Here is a 21,878-nt window from a genome sequence, read left to right on the forward strand (position 1 = left end):
ACTACAAAGACAGATGCAACCAATCATGAAAAAGGTTATTTAACATTAGTAATTGCTAGTTGTGTTTGTCCTTAGTTCTCTCTTAGAGTGTGGCAACATGGGAACCTCTAAAGAACTCTCCACTGACCTAAAAACTAAGAATATTCATCGTAATGAATTAGGAGAAGGGTACAAGAAATTATCACAAAGGTTTGGACTGTCTGTCTCCATAAGCAGAAATGTAGTTAGGAATTGGAAGGCCACAGGAACAGTCCTTATGAAGGAAAGATGTGGTAGGCCAAGAAAAATTTCTGAAAGGCACAGCCGAATGCTGGTTAGAGTGGTCACAGACAAACCACAGACCACCTCCAGAGAGCTACAAGAGCATCTGGCTGCTAATGGTGTCATTGTACATCGTTCCACAGTCCAGCACAGCTTTGCACTGGGAACAGCTCTGTGGAAGGGTGATGCGCAAGAAGAGTCACATGAGGTATGCAAAAGTGCATCTGGACAAGCCAGAAACATTTTGGGGAAAAAAAACACTGTAGACAGAGGAGACTAAGGTAGAGTTATATGGTTACAACCAGAGGCACTAAGCAATGGCGAAAAAATAGCACAGCATTCCAGGAGAAGAACTTGCTGCCTACTGTGCAATTTGGTGGAGGATCCATCATGTTATGGGGCTGTATGGATAGCACAGGTACAGGAAACCTTGTTAAAGTTGAGGGCCGCATGAATTCCTCCCAGTATCGGCAAATTCTTGACAAGAATGTTCAAGAGTCAGTCACAAAGTTAGTTACACCAGGGTTGGATGTTTCAGCATGACAATGATCCAAATCAAAATCTACCAAGGAATTCATGCAGAGGCACAAGTACAATGTTCTAGAATGGCAATCCCAGTCCCCAGACCTGAACATCATTGAAAATATGTAGATTGATTTGAAGCAGGCTATCCACACTTGGAAGCCATCAGACCTGACTGAACTGGAGGCATTTTGTATGGAAGAAGGGTCCAAAATACCACCAGCCAGAATTCAGCGACTTGTCAGTGGCTACAGGAGGCGTCTACAGGCTATTACTTCAGCAAAAGGAGGCTCTACTAAATATGGATGGGATTATTCCTTTGGGGCACCCACATTTATGCACCTGCCTATTTTTGTTTAAATGCACATTAAATTGGATCTGTTGGTCCAATAAAAAATATTTCACAACTGAAATGTTGCTGTTTCCATAAGGTATAAAATATATTAAAATGAAGTTGCTGCCTCAAAAGCTTAGCAAGTTATAGAGTGATACCTGATTTTTATCAGGGGTGCCCAAACTTTTAAATAGTACTGTACTTGATTTTGGATTGTGTCTGCCTCAACTAACGTTGAGAACGTGAAAGTCTTGCCATTTTTCAACACAATATTATTCAACATCAAAAACATTTGTTTTATGGCAATAGTATTTTCATGCTCATAATGGTATATAATGTTTTTACTGAATCTAATATTTTGTGGAAATGATCTGTGGTAGAAAAATTCCAGTTTTCTAAAATGGTTTCAGCACACCTAAATCTATAAAATACACTTTTTTTGTGCAGACCGGTGTTTTACATACAAGATGGGCGATTGTGTCATACAGAATTAAAACTGAGAAGTATTTAGGGGCTTACATTGAAAAGATGTTCTTATTGTTGAGGCAGTCTGCAAAAGTGAATGAAATAAGTAATAAGTTAGCAAGAAAGTGTGAGCCAAGGGCATTCTGTGACTAAGGACATGTCCTCTTCTTCTAAAATGTGGGAATTAAACCTTATTACTACTTGTACTAATTCTGTTAATTAGTTAAATATTTTTATGTGTGTTTAGGCAGGCAGTGTGATGTGGTGGTGAAGACATTGGCCTTCAAACCCAGAGGTTGCGGTTCAGATCCTGCTATTTGCACTGTGTGACTATGTGCAAGTCACTTCACCTGCCTGTGCTCATGTCATTCTGTTACCCACTTAAGGGGCACAAAGCCTGGATGGGGCGCCAATCCATCGCTGACACACACACACGCCTAACCTGCATGTCTTTGGACAGTGCAAACATGGCAAGAACATGCAAACTCCATGCAAGGAGGACCTGGGACATGAACCCTGGTGTCCTTACTCCGAGGCCGTGTGGGGTTCTGTCGCCCTACCTGACTGTACTCCAACTGGAAAAACAAAAGGAATGTAACCAATTGGATCTCATATGTTGTAAGTCACCTGGGAGAAAAAGCGTCAGCCCAATAATATGTAGTAATAATAATAATTCTGATCACTACATGAACTAACATTTTTTTTTCCTCTTTTCACCACTTCAGGGCTCAGGCCATTTATTCCAGAGAAGGACAGCCAACACTTTGAAAACTTTTTGGAAACAATTGGTGTAAAAGATGGCAGAGGAATCATCACAGACAGTTTTGGGAGGTATAAAAGGACAATGAGCACCACCTCCAACTCCACTACCAATGGGAATGGGGGAGCAGGGGGTTCTGATGACCAATCTGTGCCCTCAGAAGCAGATGAGTGGGACCGTATGATTTCAGTCATTAGTGACGATATAGAAGCTTTGGGATGCAGCATGGATCAAGACTCTTCCTGAGGAGTGGAAAGGGAATCAGGGTTGAACTGAGAAGCAGCCCTTGGATATTTTCATATTGTGCAACAAAGATTAGTGGCCATTTCCTTTATATCCTTGTACGTGGGGCAGGTGCAACATGTCAAGTTGAATCACCTTTATTTGACCCCCTTCCCACCAATGTTTTTCTGCCTTGACTTACGATGAAAAGAAAGTTATTTGCGCAGCTTTATACCAGTGTCTTGTTTAACCGTATGGAGTTGACTTGTTTACCGTTCTTTAACAGACCACATCCTGTCTTTTGAAGAGGGTACTGACAGACCTGCTTTCTGCACTGTTACCCTTGAGAACGCACTGTGCTTCTCTAAACTGAAATGCTCAGATGAAATCTGCAGCTGTGACTTTTGTTTTCTACGTTTGAATGAAGTTTAAGTTATTCAAAGAGACTTAAATCTTTTTCTTTGGTATGTTTGTAACAAACACATTTGCCCATATCCATCTTAATTGGAACGTTAATGTGATTGTTTCTAAATTCCAGCAGGTTGTGCTGCTGACTTTATAATTTTACTTATTTGTAAAGGTGCTGACATGATAAGTTCAATGAAGTGTTTGTATTCAGTAGATACGTTTTAAATGAGAACAGCTCAGTAAAGTTTTTTTTTTTTTTTTCTCCCAGATATCCAGAAAGTAGGTCTCATTTTACTCTCGTTCAATTGTAGAATTTTTGCAATAATTTGACCTGAATGTGAATTGATCTTCGCCTAAACCCTCAGAATCAGTTTTAAACAAACTACACAGAATGTGCTTTTTCTCGTCCTTTTGAACATGTTGATCCATCATTTGCAGGTTTTTTTTTTTTTGTTTTGTTTTTTGGAAAATATTTGTAAACTTTAGGTCAATTTCTGGTGTTTACCTCCTTTGGCTGGAATAAATTCAACCAACTGTTTCCTGAATCTGAAGATTAATTCCTCACTTTATTTGGAACTATTTTGGTTTGTTCCTCCTAACTGATGTACTTCCCCTCACTAGTCCTTTTTGGGTTGCTTTGCTTGAATTATTTACTTGTGATAATCGATGTGTTTCATTTTATTTTATATTAGCTGAAGTACCCAGTGTTGCCCTTGTATTTTTCTGTGTTGGTTAAGGTAAGAAAGAATTTGTTTTTTCCCCCCCAAATGTTAGCCCTTTTGTTATCACAGGATGAAATGCCAGTGTCCAATCCATTGTCTCCACTACCTCATTGTCATTTTATATGCTCTTATAAGCTGAAAATGTGTTCTTTTTGTGTCTGTTTGGATGCCATAATTGCCCAAACTCCTTGCTGGTTTGCCACTATGAACACTACTTGTTTGTATTTCATATTTCCTGGTTTCAGGAATAGCTGTTTAATTCCACGTTAATAAACTGGATGCCTTGTTGAATAACTGAGTTATGTATACAACATGTAAGCTGGGCCAAACAACCAGTTTTTTTGTGCTGGTCCCTCTTTGGAGCCCCTATTCAGGATAAAACTTTTGAAACGGTGTAAACTGTATATGATAAGCTGGGTCAACTGTAGTAGATGGATAGATAGATATGAAAGGCACTATATAAAAGAGATAGATACTTTATTAATCCCAAGGGGAAATTCACATACTCCAGCAGCAACAACAACAACATTTATTTATATAGCACATTTTCATACAAAAAGTAGCTCAAAGTGCTTTACATAATGAAGAAAATAAAAATAAAAGACAAAATAAGAAATTAAAATAAGGCAACATTAGTTAACATAGAAAAGGAGTAAGGTCCAATGGCCAGGGTGGACAGAAAAAACAAAAAAAAAACTCCAGACACAAGCAGCATACTGATAAAAAAACAATATTAAATTAAAGAGTGATAACAATGCAGGTATACAGACAGACAATAACTTTGTATAATGTTAATGTTTATGCCCCCGGGTGGTATTGAAGAGTTGCATAGTGTGGTGGAGGAACGATCTCCTCAGTCTGTCAGTGGAGCAGGACGGTGACAGCAGTCTGTCACTGAAGCTGCTCCTCTGTCTGGAGATGATACTGTTGAATGGATGCAGTGGATTCTCCATGATTGACTGGAGTCTGCTCAGCGCCCATTGCTCTGCCATGGATGTCAAACTGTCTTTCATGCCTACAATACAGTGTGCCTTCCTCACCAGTTTGTCCAGGTGTGAGGCGTCCCTCTTCTTTATGTATCCTCCCCAGCACACCACTGCGTAGAAGAGGGCACTCGCCACAACCGTCTGATAGAACATCTGCAACATCTTATTGCAGATGTTGAAGGATTCCAGCCTTCTAAAATAGTATAATCTGCTCTGTCCTCTCTTATATGATAAGCTGGGTCATTTGTAGTGTAATATGCACTTACCGGCTATTTTCTTAAGTATGCCTTGCTAGTACCGTGCTGGATCCCCTTTTGCCTTCAGAACTGCCATACTTCTCCATAGCATTGATTCAACAAGGCACTGGAAACATTCCTCAGGGGTTTTAGTCCATATTAACATAATCGCATCACGCAGTTGCTGCAGATTTGTCGGCTGCACATCCATGATGCAAATCTCCTGTTCTGCCACATCCCGGAGGTGTTCTATTGGATTGAGATCTGGTGACTGTGGAGGCCATTTGAGTTTAGTGAACTCATTGTCATGTTCGAGATGATTTGAGCTTTGTGACATGGTGCGTTATCCTGCTGGAAGCAGCCATCATGGGTACACTGCAGTCATAAAGGATGGACATGGTCAGCAACTACTCAGGTAGGCTGTGGCATTTGAGCAGTGCTCATTGGGTAGTAAGGGGTCCAAAGTGTACCAAGAAAATATCCCTCACACCATTACACCTCCAGCACCAGCCTGAACCGTTGATGCAAGGCAGGATGGATCCCTGCTTTCATATTGTTAATGACAAATTCTGACCCTACCATCTAAGTGTCGCAGCAGAAATCGAGACTCATCAGACCAGGCAACGTTTTTCTAATCTTCAGTTGTCAAATTTTGGTGAGTCCGTGTGAATGTTGCCTCAGTTGCCTGTTCTTAGCTGAGAGGAGTGGCACCCGGTGTGGTCTCCTGCTGCCACAGCCCACCTGCTTCAAGGTTTGGCGTATTTGTGTATTCAGAGATGCTCTTGTCCAAACCTCGGTTATAATGAGTGGTTATTTAAGGTACTGTTGCATTTCTATCAGTTCAAATCAATCTTGCCATTTTCCTCTGACTTTTGGCATCAACAAAGCATTTTTGCCCAGGCGACTGCTGCTCACTGAATATTTTCCCTTTTTCAGACCTTTCTCTATGAAAATCACAGTAGATTATGTTCAAAGTCACTTCAATCACCCTTCTTCCGCAGTCTGAGGCCTGGTTTGAATTTCAGCAGGTCATCTCAACAAGGTCTACATGCTGAAATGCATTGAGTTGCTACCATGTGATTGGCTGATTAGATATTTGCGTTAACAAGAAGTTGAACAGGTGTACCTAATAAAGTGGCTGGTGAGCGTTGATGCACAATTTCATGAAAATCCACTCCGTTGTTTTACAGTATTGTTTGGGTTTTTATGGTATTGGCTCTCCCATTATGACTCCCCATTGAAATTCTTGAAGCTCCATGAAGTTTATATTTTAAATTGCATGAGAAATAATATAAATGCAGAATCTAGTGAAAGCAGACCTTATTGCTGTTAAGCGATGTGCAATGTTTTTTTGTAGGTCCCCCTTATTACACCTGATTCCCAACACCACCATCAATTCCTTTGAATAGCTGGAATATATCTTTCAGTGTAAGTAAGGGCCAAACCTAATATGCCAAATTATGAATTTTTGTGTCTTGTTAATGTTGTTACAGCCTACCAAAACGCCTAGGGGTATATAAATAGGCCACACAGAGAGAGGGAGACAAAACACAGAAAAAACTAAACCAGCTAAATAAAAACAGGCTCCATTTATTGTCAAAAAGGAAAAAAAACAACTCACAAAATATAGAGAAAAATTACACAAAAACAAACAAGGCAGGAGGACAACACTAACTAAGCTGTCTAGCTTCACAAAGTTTACACAGATACATACTACGCACATTTATAACTTAGATGGCTAGCTTACAATTATTTCTTTAATGAACAACTTCTTCTTTCGGCTGCTCCCGTTAGGGGTTGCCACAGCAGATCATCATCTTCCATATCTTTCTGTCCTTGTCATCTTGTTCTGTCACACCCATCACCTGCATGTCATCTCTCACCACATCCATAAACTTCTGTTAGGCCTTCCTCTTTTTCTTTTGCCTGGCAGCTCTATCCTTAGCATCCCTCTTCCAATATACTCAGCATTTCTCCTCTGCACATGTCCAAACCAACGCAATCTCGCTTCTCTCTGACTTTGTCTCCCAACCGTCCAAATTGAGCTGACCCTCTAATGGCCTCATTTCTAATTCTGTCCATCCTCGTCACACCCAATGCAAATCTTAGCATCTTTAACTCTGCCACCTCCAGCTCTGTCTCCTGCTTTCTGGTCAGTGCCACCGTCTCCAGCCCATATAACATCGCTGGTCTCACTACCGTCCTGTAGACCTTCCCTTTCACTCTTGCTGATACCCGTCTCTCACAAATCACTCCTGACACTCTTCTCCACCCATTCCACCCTGCCTGCACTCTCTTCTTCACCTCTCTTCCACAATCCCCATTACTCTGTACTGTTGATCCCAAGTTCTTAAACTCATCCACCTTGCATCCTCACCATTCCACTGACCTCCCTCTCATTCACACACATGTATTCTGTCTTGGTGATCCTACTGACCTTCATTCCTCTCCTCTCTAGAGCAGTGTTTCCCAACGTCGTGTGGCTGCAGGTTTTTGTTCCAACCAGCTTCTGTTTTTAATTGGACTCCTGGGCTAATTAAGTGATGAGTTATTTCCCAAGTTCTGTGTTTTGGGAACGATATAGAAATTAGAAAACTAAGTCTGGTAAAAAAATAAAAAAATCTATCTATATATTTTAAAATGTACCAACCAGTTATATGGGAATATATTGTATTCTTTTTAACAATATTTTCATTTTGATTTTCATTCTACTTGTTTAATCCATTATTTACTAATTGGTGGGTCTGATGCTAAAGTACTTGCAGCCTTTGATTATTCAGTGTTTGCCAGCGTGTCTGCTCATTTTTAATTGTCATTAATAAGATACCACGAAGGGGAAAAACTGCACAGTTTAAGCATTTAAATCTCTAAATTTCTAAATGTTTTATAAATGTAAAAATCATGCTGATGTGCTTTTCCGAATGTAGAATAAAAGAATGAATTAAATGAGCTCAGTTTTATCAGGTGTCGTCACTGATTAGGAATCTGGTTGGAACAAAAACCTGCAGCCACAGTTTGCCCCCAGGACCAAGGTTGGGAAACAATGCTCTAGACGCATATCTCCACCTCTCCAGGGTCTCCTCAACCTGCTCCCTACTATCGCTACAGATCACAATGTCATCAGCAAGCATCATAGTCCATGGGGACTCCTGTCTAATCTCGTCTGTCAACCTGTCCATTACCATTGCAAATAAGAAAGGGCTCAGAGCCGATCCCTGATGTAATTCCATCTCCATGCTGAATGCATCCGTCACTCCTACCGCAGACCTCACCACAGTCACACTTCCCTCGTACATATCCTGTACAACTCTTACACACTTCTCTGCCACTCCCGACTTCCTCATACAATGCCACAACTCCTCTCTTGCCACCCTGTCATATATTTTCTCTAGGTCCACAAAGACGCAATGCAACTCCTTCTGGCCTTCTCTAAACTTCTCCATCAACATCCTTAGAGCAAACATTGCATCTGTGGTGCTCTTTCTTGGCATGAAACCACACTGCTGCTCACTAATCATCACCTCACTTCTTAACTGAGCTTCCACTACTCTTTCCCATAACTTCATGCTGTGGCTCATCAATTTTATCCCCCTATAGTTACTGCAGTCCTGCACATCCCCCTTATTCTTAAATATCGGCACCAGTACAATTCTTCTCCACTCCTCAGGCATCCTCTCACTTTCCAAGATTCCATTAAACAATTTGGTTAAATTCTCTCCTAAACACCTCCATCCTTCCACAGTATGTCATCTGGTCCAACGGCTTTTCCATTCTTCATCCTCTTCATAGCTGTCCTGACTTCCTCCTTGCTAATCTGTTGCACTTCCTAATTCACTATCTCCACATCATCCAACCTCTTCTCTCTCTCTCATTCTCTTCATTCATAAGCCTCTCAAATTACTCTTTCCATCTGCTCAACACACTCTCCTCACTTGTGAGTATGTTTCCATCTTTATCCTTCATTACCCTAACCTACTGCACATCTTTCCCAGTTCGGTCCCTCTGCCTAGCCAATCGGTACAGGTCCTATTCTTGGTGTCCAACCTCTCATACGACTCATCATACACCTTTTTTTTAGCCTTCGCCACCTCTCTCTTCACCTTGTGCCTTATCTCCTTGTACTCTTGTCCACTTTCTGCATCTCTCTGATTATCCCACCACTTCTTTGCCATCCTCTTCCTCTGTGTACTCTCCTGTATTTCCTCATTCCACCACCAGGTTTCCTTTTCCTCCTTCCTCTGTCCCGATGTCACACCAAGCACCCTTCTTGCTGTCACCCTTACTACATCAGCTGTAGTTTCCCAGCTGTCTGGTAATTCTTCACTGTCACCCAGTGCCTGTCTCACCTCCTCCCTAAACTCAACCTTGCAGTCTTCCTTTTTCAAATTCCACCATTTGATCCTTGGCTCTGCCCTCACTCTGTTCCTCTTCTTGATCTCCAACGTCATCCTGCAGACCACTATCCTATGCTGCTTAACTACACTTTCCCCTGCCACCACTTTTCAGTCTACAATCTCCTTCAGATTGACTCTTTTGCATAGGATGTAATCAACCTGTGTGCATCTTCCTCCACTCTTGTACGTAACCCTATGTTTCTTCCTCTTCTTAAAATATGTATTCACCATAGCCATGTCCATCCTTTTGGCAAAGTCTACTATCCTCTGACCTTCTTCATTCCTCTCCTTGACACCATACCTACCCATCACCTCCTCGTCTCCTCTGTTTCCTTCACCAACATGTCCATTGAAATCTGCTCCAATCACCACTTTCTGTCCCTTGGGTACACTGTTCATCACTTCATCCAACTCACTTCAGAAATCTTCTTTGTCATCCATCACACACCCAACTTGCGGGGCATATGCACTAACAACATTCATCATCACACCTTCAATTTCCAGCTTCATGATCATTACTCTGTCTGACACTCTTTTCACCTCCACAACACTCTTGACATACTGTTCCTTCAGAATAACCCCTATTCCATTTCTCCTCCCATCCACACCATGATAGAACAATTTGAATCCACCTCCGATCCACCTGGCCTTACTCCCCTTCCATTTAGTCTCTTCACACACAATATATCAACCTTCCTTCTCTCCATCATATCTGCTAACTCTCTCCCCTTACCAGTCATTTGCCTAGGCAAAGATCTGGGGGCCTCATTTATAAAGCTTGCGTATGCACAAAAAGAGGCTTGAAATCTGCGTATGAAACTTTCTATGCAAACGTCAGGATTGATTAAAGATAACTTGATAGGGGAATGTGCATACATTTATGGCAAATCTGACCTATGCATATGCGATGTAAAGATAAAGCCAGACAACCTAAGTGTCTTTGGCACTTTGTGGCCCACCCCATGCAATTGAAAAAAATGATTTTAAAGCAAATGCATGTAAAATGTCAAACAAGTGTTCTGTGTCATTCAGGTCGCCTACCCAAGATGGTGGCTCTTCCTCTTATGAGTCCGTCTAGGGGGGGGAGGAAGTGACATCAGAATTGGAAAAGCCGTCCATCTTCCTTTCTGCATAAGGAGGAAAAGAGAGATTGTAATTACCCCGTGTCACATTCTATCTCAATGAAGAATTACCGTCGTCCAAGCCATGAAGTTTTCCCCCATGTGCATTATAGCAACATTTTTGGGAAACTTGGAAATGCAGCCGTACCAGTTAAATGATGACTCGCGCTTATAAAAATTTATATCACCAAGTCATTATTAGAATGTGTGTTGATGTGACAAGCATATTAAACCTCAAAAATGTTGAATGTTACGCGCAGACTAGACTGTATTTTAGTTATTTTAACCAGCAAGCCCGCGATTCTCGAAAGAATCGCAAATCCAAGAATGGCAATCACTTTCTGTTCCCTCTGATACTTGGAGGGATGAAATATCATGGAGGGTGGGTGCGTCCTGGGACAGTTCATTTAATTAAATAAACATATTTGTACTAAAGCGGGTTCGTTTTGGAGCTGTGACTCAGTTGTAGACACCTTCGTTTATTGTTTTCAGCCATGCAGTCGCGTGTTTGTTTTTCTATGGCTGTGTCGTCAGCGAGAAGTCGTTTGCTGACGGCGGCGGATTCGCGTGCTGAAGTGGCCATGGCGGCGGATCCGGGCATGGAGGGCTACGTTACTAAACAAACATAGTATATGCGGTGGTGTGGGTGGTCGCGCTCAGGCGACTGTACAACGTGGCGTGCATGCTTTACCTCAGGTTTAGTGTACAGGTTGTGGCCATGGTAAAGTTTTCATTTAATTAAATAAACATATTTGTACTAAAGTGGTTTGTTTGTGTGGGCACCCTCGTTCATTCTTTTTATCCATACGGGCTCGTATACAGGTCGTAGCCATACGGGCTTGTGTTTGTATGTAGTTTAGCTCTATAATGTATTACTGTAATACTGTAATGTGATTCAAATATTCTGTGTAGTCTGGACGCCTGGGGATTCCGTACTGTAATACTGTAATGTGATTCACATATGCGCTGAATCGTTTCGTTTTTGTTTTCTCCGTGGCTGTGTCGTTAGCTATGGGCTCGGATTTGTATTTCCGTTAGTTGAGCTGTTTCGTTTTTGAGCCGTGACTCCTTTGCCTGGGAGCTGTTTCGTGTGCTTCATTTGTCTAGCGGGTGTGTTTTCTGTAGCTGTGTCGTTAGCTATGGGCGGGCTCGTTGCAGTGCGCGTGCGCTTCGATGCGCCCTGCGTCCATAACCTTTAGTTAGTAATATGGATAAAGGACAATGGTGCATATTTGCACTGAAGAACTTGTTTGGTTTTTCATCGGCTACCTGTTATCACTTCTCAGGGAACTGGTTGACAGGTCAAAAATATTTCTGTCAAACATCACTCTTGTCATTCATACTATTCTTGAAGCCATTAACTGACTGACAAGGAGCTACTTTGTTAATGTTTTCTGTGTACATACATATTATAATAATAATAATTTTCATTACATTTATTTAGTGCTTTTACACAGTGAGTCGGGAGTCACGTCAACCACTACTAATGTGTTGCGTCCCCCTGGATTATGTGATGCCAGCAAATTTTTGCGGCAGTACGCTCACCGGACATTAGCTGTTAGGTTGAGAAGTGATGAGAGAGAGCTTCAATTCTTGACAGGGGATAATTAGGGGGCCAGAATGATCAGGCCATGGTGGGCAATTTAGCCTGAACATCGGGATATATCATACTCTTTACAAAGGATGCCCAGGGATATGACATACTGTTTTTTTGCCAACATAAAAATATGAAGCAGTGTCCGGTCCTCCTAATGTAACCAGATCATGTTACTGTGCCCACATTGCAATAAGGGCAACTGAGGGACTGAAGCTGCTTTTGTCAAAGTGATGCACAAGTCATGTGTGATGCCAAGCTGTTACTGACAAACATGTCTGTCTTGGTGCTGTGGCTCAACCCGTGATTCATTTATTTCGAGGGAAACTAGCATTGGCAGACATGACTGCACTGTACATGGTGGCTGGCTTGTTGGTAAGAAAACTGGCTGAACCCTCAGTTACTTTTTTTTTTATATACTGTTCATTGTATCAGCAGTCCTGTCGTTACATGTGCCAGGTGATAATGAGTACCCGCTCAGACTCTGGCACCGTACACCTTTCCTGGTCCCCCAGAACACAGAGAAGAGCTGCTAAAAGCCACACGTGATCTTGCACACTCAGTTGTGGAGCGCAGCCAGATGCTCCTGGGTGCATGTTGCGGGGGTCTTGATGGGTCAGGAGGGAGGCTCCTCTGCCAGCCAACGAAGGTCTGCAGCAAGATTATTATAATTAACAAAAACTAAAATCAAAACTGAAACTATTATTAAAAAAAATATTTTCATAAACTGAAATAAAATAACAAAGCCGAAATGAAAAACTAAATCGAAACGAAGCTATTAAAGTAGCTGGAAATAAAATAATAATATACAAAAAAATATTTTTAGTTTTCGTTTTTGAATGAATATTCTTGCCATTAGCCTTTAACCCTTGTAACTTTTAACTCTAAAACAGAAAGTCATCCACCACGATCCGCCCGCATGTATTCATCCAGTGATTAGCAGCGGCTGGTGATGGAGGGTGGCTGATCACAAAGCTTTGGCGGTGACAGAGCAAGCCAACTACGGGCTCGTAAAGTGTACTGTGCCACCTTTCTTTGCACTTATTGCATATCAAGATGTAATTTAAACGTCTGAAGTCAGAATGTGCTGCTCAACAAAACCACTACTGTATGGACAGAACAATCACGAGTGAATAACGTTTCAGTTTATTTCTCAGGTGCCTGCGTTTTGTTGACAGTAATTCATTCACTTGACACTTCGCACAGGGGAAATCATTTCTGAAAATAAAACTGGGCTGATCGAGACACTAACAGTCATCATACAAGAGCAGCATATTGTTGCTGACCAATCACTTTTACTTTATAAAAGTCGTTTAACAAACAAAGCGATACAAACCTTGTAAAATTCCAGAGTTGGCAATGTCTCTACTGAACTACAGATAGGTAGGTGAAGAGAATCTGCCAACTGGTGAAAAACTGAGCCTACTAATGTGTTTTTGTATTTATTCTGTATTTATTGATTTATCATTTTTTAGTTTATATTCACAGCTCAAAATACCTAAAATTGTGAAAATAATCCAGTAGCAGAATTTTAAAATACTAGCCAACCCGCCGCATAATTATGTATTGATGGGTGAACACTTCCTGAAAGACACCGTTGTCCAAATGGGGTTGGTTTTGAGGATACGACTGTAGGTGAATGAAAAGATGTAATTCTGGAGAGGGCAACATACAATACAGCGTTTTACACGCTGCATACAGCGATTCACATCGAAGTATAGACACTGCTAAGACCATGGAATACCCCTCGCAAACTGTTTTATATGCTGCATACAGCGATTCACATCCGCGACAAATATGATTCTTCTTAGATGGTGCTGTCGCGTCCACCCTCGCTCTCGAAGCATACACACTGCCTGGTCATGTGCCCGCTCGCAAGAGCAACTAACAGAGACCCACCAACTGTAAGACCATGGGATACCCCGCGCAAACTGTTCTACACGCTGCATACAGCGATTCACATCCGTGACAAACATGCCTCTTCTTAGATAGTCCTGCCGCATCCACCCTCATTCTCGAAGCATACACACCGCCTGGTCATGTGCCTGTTCGGAAGAGAAACTCAGAGACCTGCCCACCAATTCTAAGACCATGGCGTGTAAAACAGTTTGCAATGGTGGACGCGGTCGTGCGTCATAACTGAAAAGAATACAGTGGAACCTTGGTTCACGACCATAATTCGTTCCAAAACTCTCCCATAGGATTGTATGTAAATACAATTAATCAGTTCCAGACTGTACAAACTGTATGTAAATATATATTTTAAGTTTTTAAGCACAAATATAGTTAATTAAACCATAGAATGCACAGCGTAATAGTAAACTAAATGTAAAAACATTGAATAACACTGAGAAAACCTTGAACAACAGAGAAAACTAACACTGCAATAGTTTGCTCTATAGCGCTACCAACCGCTGGCTAAAAAACACTTTTTTTTTTTTAATGAGTTTTAAGCACAGGGAAAAAAAATTAACATTTGAAAAAATCCATAATTTAATAAACCACCAAGAAAAGTAACATTGCAACAATGCACACTACGAACCGATCGCTGTAAACAGAACTGAAAACAAAATCAAGCCCAGTGCATTCTTTAACTGCCTTCTTACCTTATGAGTCCAGCCCTCTCTCTCTCTCTGGCGCTGCCTGTGTGTGAACCGAGGTTCCACTGAGGTTGACTAATGAAAAGTCAATGTGGCTCAGAGGTGCATGTGGAGTCTAGCAGAGACGAACGTGAATGACGCCCGGTGTTGTGAGTTGGTGGGCGTGGCTCTGCGAGTTTTCGTCGTATCTAATGGTCTTAGAGTTGGTGGGCGTGGCTCCTCCTGCATGCTTTCATGGGTGTCTTGCTTGCTCTAGCGGCGGCTTAGTGAATTATATATATAGATTTGTCCCCCTTTTTTCAGTTTCTCTCTCTCTCTCAAAATAGATAGTTGAAATATCATATTCTTTTTGTTCTTAACATCAGCCATATCATACATATTACATACCAAGGACTTTTCCTGCCTTGCATCCAAACCTGCTGGGAGGGCTCCAGGTTTCCTGCCCTCCTACTCTGAATAAACGGGTTTAGCTAATGTATATATTGCCCCTAATCTCAGATGCTGTCTCAGTAGTTTTATGGCTGCCCATACACTAATTACCTGCCCTTAATCTGCTCATTAATGGTTTACTGTTCTTATGGTGGGCTATTCAAGTCTCACTGCCTTCACACTACATGCTTGTTTTTCTTTGTTTCCCTCAATACAGCTAGGTGGGGTCTGCACACTGATTCAAGCCTAAGACCCCTGTTCTTCCTAAGCCCCCGTGATTTTCATGGTCACACCTGTCAGAACACAGTAGAATCTTTTTTCAAATTTTTGTTCTCTTTTCATGCCTGCAGGTGCCAAAATTCTGTGTGTAAATTGTATGTGCCTGAGATGGAATAAGAGATCAATATGGCTGGTAGAAAATAACAAAGCCCAGTATGGGAGATCTTTGAATGTGATATGGAAGACATTCATTATAAGCACATTGTCTTGGAGCAGGATATGTTGTGTGGTATAGATATTTAGAGGAAAATAAAAAACCTTAAACCTTAAAATTCACCTAAATTTCATTTCAAATTGGCCCATTCTATGCAATCGTCTTCTTTCAGCTGCTCCAGTTAGGGGTTGCCTCAGCGGATCATCCAAAATTGTTGTCCTCATATTGATTTGGCAAAGTTTTACATCGGATGCCCTTCCTGACGTAACCCTCCAAATTGCAATAAAAGTAAAAAATGCCAACAGCACACATTTGTTCATCACAAATGACACAGAAAATATTTAAAAAATTATAAAATTGTTCATGTTCAGTATCTGGTTTTGATTCTGCTTGTTCTTATCAGACAAAAACAAAACCATATAGTAAACCATGTGGAGTAGTAAGCGACTACTAACATTAAACTAATATCCAATACACGTTAATTGTACAGTTCTGTCTGATTGAGACACAAAACTAAGCTCCATAGTAGCTCTTTAACCAGAGTATCTTCTTCTTCTTTCGGCTGCTCCTGTTAGGGGTTGCCACAGCAGATCATCTTCTTCCATATCTTTCTGTCCTTGTCATCTTGTTCTGTTACACCCATCACCTGCATGTCCTCTCTCAGCACATCCATAAACCTTCTCTTAGGCCTTCCCCTTCTCCTCTTGCCTGGTAGCTCTATCCTTAGCACCCTTCTCCCAATTTACTCAGCATCTCTCCTCTGCACATGTCCAAACCAACGCAATCTCGCCTCTCTGACTTTGTCTCCCAATCGTCCAACTATAAAATACAAATGTCTTTGTGAAATAAAAGCTAAATTAAAACTAAATATGCACGATGAAGGAAAATTAAAACTAAACTGAATATCCAAGTAAGATCAGAAAACATATAGAAATAAAAACTAATATAAAAGTCAAAACTATAATAACCTTGGTCTGCAGCATTGTGATTGTACATGTATGAGGTTGATAAGCATTGAGGCGCATTCACAAATGCACATTTACAAGGTGATTGTGATTTATAATGGTAAATTGCATGGAAATCTGAGCATGTTTTATAAATCTTAAAATTTTATTAATGTACACAATCATAGTTTTTATAAATGAGGCCTAAGGACGTCTGGAACAATGTGCTGTGGGCAGTTGAAGGAAAGACGGCGTTATTTAAGGGCAGAACAAGAAGACTTTTGCATTTATTCAGAAGAACCGGATACCAACTGTAAAACATAATGCTGGAAATGTTTCTGTTTTGGAGCTGCTTTGCTGCTTTGGGGCCTGGGAAACTCAACATCATCGACTACAAATTCTTCATTGTACCACAGTGTGCTCAATGATAATGTGAGACCATCTGCTAGAAGATTGAAGCCCATCTGAAAGTGGAGTTTGCAATGTGACAGTGACCCTAAAACATACCAACAAATCCAGCAGGCAATGTCTGAAATGAAAGAAATGGAGGATTCTGGAATGGCAAGGTCAAAGCTCAGATCTGAATCTCATCGAGATGCTGTTGGAGGGGATCTGAAACGAGCTGTGAGAAAAAGACGCCCCTCAAACACCACACCACTGCGTGAAGGAGCGGGAAAAACTTACTCTCAGTCGGTGTCAGGAGCTGCTAGAGGGGGGCAGCACCAGCTGTTAGAGCCAGGGGGGGGGGGGGGGGGGGGTTCGGGGGACTTACTTTTTCCGCAGATTGTAACTGGTAACTTTTTGTTCAGTAAATTATTGCTAAGTCAAATGTTCATGTTTTTTTCAATGAAATCACCTTTATCTATAGACATGAAGATCATTTGTTCAATACCATAATTTTTATTTACATATTAATCTCTTTAGTTTAAGTGCAACCTGTTCCATCATTAAATGTTCCAGTAGTCCCCAACTATGCTGCGCCCTGTGGTGGGCTGGCACCCTGCCCAGGGTTTGTTTCCTTCCCTTATGCCCTGTGTTGGCTGGGATTGGCTCCAACAGACCCCCGTGACCCTGTAGTTAAGATAATAGCGGGTTGGATAATGGATGGATGGATAGAACACTCTAGATGAGTTCAGGCCATTCAGCCCAACAAAGCTTGCCAGTCCTATCCACTTATTTCTTCCAAAAAAACATCAAGTCGAGTTTTGAAAGTCCCTAAAGTCTTACGGTCAACCACACTACTTGGGCGCTTATTCCAAGTGTCTGTCGTTCTTTGTGTAAAGAAAAACTTCCTAATGTTTGTGCGAAATTTACCCTTAAGTTTCCAACTGTGTCCCTGTGTTCTTAAAATAACAGTTTCGATCCACTGTAGTAATTCCCTTCATAATTTTAAACACTTCAATCATGTCACCTCTTAATCTTCCTTTGCTTAAACTTTGCTGAAAAATGAAGATCAGATCTTGATATGCCCATATCTCCCTATTATAAAAAAAAAAAAAAATCTTGGAAGGAGACACGTTCATGTGCCACGAGACAAGACTTTGTGCCAAGAGATTTAACCACACCTGGGGCCGGAAATAAAATACAAAGAGTAGATGACTGTGGGAAACAGGCCGGACACAGACAGGCAGATATCGTTTTGTCACCCAACACACGTTTATTAAACACTATATACAGTACAATGGTGAAACACGCACAACCCAATGCCGCAGCACCAATCACCCCAAAGTCCAGGCCCTTTCACAATGCCTTTTCCTTCTTCTGGTCCGCCTCCACTCCTCTCCTCCAAGCTCTGTCCTCTTCCACCCGACTCCAGCCATCGAATGGAGGGAGGCGGCCCCTTTTATACACACCCGGCCCAGTGTGGCGGAAGTGCCAGCTGCACACCCGGAAACACTCTGGGTGTCCCCGATCCTTCATCCCCCCCCCCCCCCCCCAGCACTTCCGGGTATGGCAGAAGTGCTGCGGTCCAGGGCTCCCAAAGCTTTAGGGCGCCCCCTGGTGGTGACCACAGGCCCCTACAGGGTTGAGTTTCCAAGCACCGTTCCCGTGGTCCCCAAAGCCACCAGGGCAGTCGCCCCCACGTGGTCTGGGGGAGGCATAAGCCCTCCTCTGGTCCTCCTGGGCGTCCCGGCGGGGTACCACCCCCAGCCACCTGTGACAATGACAAAGTAGAACGTCGTAAAGAATTCAAAAACGTTGGCGTGGTGCACATGCAAAGCAGGTTAGAGATAATGGAAGTACGAAAATTCGAAAGTCTCAAAAAAAAAAAAAAAAAAAAAAGGATAGAAAAGATCACAATAGCACAAACAAATGGAAATTATTACCCGGTGAAATAACGGATCAGCGAAAAGAGATTGAATATATTGTTCGGATTTAAACTTTTAAGTCGGAGACTTGTAGATCGTCTAATTGGTGTTGCCATCAGGGGAAAAAAAAAGTAGCGTTTCTACCCAATGAAGTGGCGTATCCACGAGAATTAAAAGGTTTGGTGAAAGTGAAATCCATCCGTCCATCCATCCATTTTCCAACCCGCTGAATCCGAACACAGGGTCACGGGGGGCTGCTGGAGCCAATCCCAGCCAACACAGGGCAGGAACCAATCCCGGGCAGGGTGCCAACCCACCGGAGGAAAGTGAAATCCCGCGAGAGAAATCCTTTCTCATTTGTGTGACTGCTATTGTCAGACACATTTCTTGTAGAGAGAAAGAAACGATATTCACTCACGGGCAGTTATACGTTGCATTGTCACGATGCAAGTCCAAACATGGAATCAAAATTCAACGCGATATTGACGAAAAGGTAAAAGCGAAAAGAGATCAAATATATGGACATCGGTGATATGACAGAAGTGCACCACGCATGACGACGACGACGATGATGATGATGATGGTGAAGCAGCAGATCGAGCAAAGAGGAGGTAAATAAAATAACTATTTGTTTCCCATTGTATCACCGTTTACGAGGGGGTTTTGGAGGAGAGACCGCATCTCCTTGGGGTGCATTCAGCCCGCGCGAGTGGCAAAGATGCAAAGTGGCTGGCGCATAGCGCAGGCCAGGGGGTGGGGGGTTGAGGGGCAAGGGAAGCCCCCTAGTATGTTAGAAAAGAAAGAACTAACTGATCTATCTGTGAGGCAGATAACTTCAAAATTGTATTCATTTTATTTTCGACATAAAATCTGCTCTGTTATTTGATGCCCGCTTGTGTGTTTCATCAGCAGTGCATATTTGGGATGCAGCGTGGATTAAAAGTTTGGATGCTGACCGAGTTACCCTCTGGTCAGTTTTCATTGTTGAGTATTTTGGTGCCAGGATTTCAAGCAGCCGGCTTATGTGACCATTAAGAAACTTAACTGTAGAAGCACAAAATATTTCTTTTATACCTTTTAAAAGCATCCATCCATCCATTTTCCAACCCGCTGAATCCGATCACAGGGTCACGGGGGTCTGCCCTTTTAAAAGCAGTGCTCTTCATATTATATGAATATGTATGTGAATTTCCCCTTGGGGATTAATAAAGTATCTATCTATCTATCTATTGCAGGAAATGTGTAGGACTGCTCATCAATATAGAGATCGTGCCTTTCAGATGAATTGCCTGCCCGGGCTGTTTTCTTTATTTCCTTTTTTAAAAACTGTTTTTTTGCTCTTCCCTTTGTAGTTTAGAAAAATAAGCTTGGGTCCGAACAGAAGATGTGTGTGCGCAAAGCAGAAGAAATGCAGACGGGTATCCTGTTTCTGAGCTGCCACCTGGGTCACAAATGACTACGAGGTAAGGCTTAGGCCGGAGTTATACTTCACGCGACGCAAGCTGCAGCGGACGCTCCTGCTACGCAAGCGTTGTAGTGTTTATACTTGCACGCGTACTTTACGTAAATCTGGAGGAATCCGCCAGGTGGCAGTGCGAGATATTATCACGGTGAGAACAGGTTCGGCTTCTCTGTGTTGTGAATTGCCTGGAACACCCATTAAATTCCGATGACACCTTACCGCAATATCTCTGAAAAGGATGTTTATTGATTAAATCCAGGGATGTGTCCATTCCAGCAAGCATTGAGCACGAGTGAGAAACACTCCCTGGACGAGGCTTCTGCTCACTGCAAGGTGAATACAAGCTAGGGTGACCATATTTTGATTTCCAAAAAAGAGGACGATCGGCACGGCCTCCAGACGAATTCAGACAAGCTTCTTGGTGGTTGATGAACATTATTTATTATACTTCAATGGTGCAGAATTAACCTCTGTAATTAAATAAAATGAAATCTGTAAAAACTTATAACAAAATAATAGCTCTCTTAGACTCTTCAAATAAATAATTAAATATTGTTCTAAATATGAACTATTCTGTTCCAGCTTCAACAATATATCTCTTAAATGTAATAAAATAAATAACAGAAGAGTCTCACAAAGACAAAAAAACTTAAACAAAAAGAATCTAGACTTTTCATCTTTAGTTTTCTTCTTCATCCTCCTTGTCAGCCCATCCATATTTTGCTGTAGAGCTGATCTTTCCTAGCAGTTTTCGATAGCTTAACAAATAAGCATGAAAGTCTTTGCAAGACATGTCTCTGAAGTTGTACTGAACTAGTAGAAGCCCCTTTAGTGACTCTACGGAGAGCTGGTTCCTCTCCTTGGTCCACTGGCTTTGCATTAGTGAAAAAAACCCTCTCAACATTTGCATTGTGAGAGGGAAGTGCAAAGACAAACTGTGCAATTGTCAGTAGCTCTGAGTAACATGCAATGCTTTTTTGCCTTTTCAAAATATTTGGTCCACTTCTGGTGTACCTGCAGGCCACTGAACTCCTCATCATGGTTGCACGTTTCTGTGAATTTCCTCAGATTGGTGACCTGGTCAAAACACTTAACATCATCAACTGCCACCCCCTTCTCTCCAAGGTAATTGATGCATGCCTCCACATCATTCCAGTTTGGTGGCTCACTCAGATCCATCCACATGAATGTTGAGAACTCTTCCATGGGAGTCATCCACTTCTCCAGATACTCCAGACATGCACTGTACATGCCATGCACATCTGCACAGAACTGGTCACAGCCTTTGTCAAGTCCATCTTTGCGCTTCTGTGCCAGTAGTCCCTTAACTTTAAGGGACATGAAGTTGTTGCTCTTGCGTTGAAGAAGAATGGTATGTATATTGTTTAATATCTTCTTCACTTCCATAATGGACATGTTCTCCTGTTCCATTTCTTGAATGTGGGTGTGGAACACAGACATGAGTGTGTGCATGTGCCAAAGGTAGATTTCAGCAAAATCATTTTCAAAAAAACTCTTGAGTGCTATGGGTGGCTTTTGCTGAGACAGAAAATATGCCTTTAAAGCTGGAAACATCTGTAACATCCTCTCAATGCTTGGAACAATGACAGCCACCTTGTCTTGTTGTGAGAGAGCATCCTTCTGTAATCAATCTCAACAAAATCACAATACTCCTT

At 41.9% G+C, this 21,878-nt stretch overlaps 2 protein-coding genes across 4 annotated transcripts in view; both read left to right on the forward strand.

Moving 5' to 3' along the window:
- Nucleotides 1-2,651, forward strand: part of ccm2 (CCM2 scaffold protein) — a 139,122-nt gene extending 136,471 nt beyond the window's left edge. For both annotated transcript variants that reach the window (XM_028796392.2, XM_028796393.2), the window contains exon 10: nucleotides 2,308-2,651. In XM_028796392.2, coding sequence (XP_028652225.1) covers nucleotides 2,308-2,588 — 281 coding nt within the window. In that variant the 3' untranslated portion in view covers nucleotides 2,589-2,651. The remainder of the gene's footprint in view (nucleotides 1-2,307) is intronic.
- The window catches only part of clic5a (chloride intracellular channel 5a), a 1,193,419-nt gene that overhangs the window by 601,470 nt on the left and 570,071 nt on the right, over nucleotides 1-21,878 (forward strand). The gene's annotated exons all lie outside the window — the stretch shown is intronic.

The sequence above is a fragment of the Erpetoichthys calabaricus genome, chromosome 3 (genome assembly GCF_900747795.2).
Source record: "Erpetoichthys calabaricus chromosome 3, fErpCal1.3, whole genome shotgun sequence".
Taxonomy (NCBI): Eukaryota; Metazoa; Chordata; class Cladistia; order Polypteriformes; family Polypteridae; genus Erpetoichthys; species Erpetoichthys calabaricus.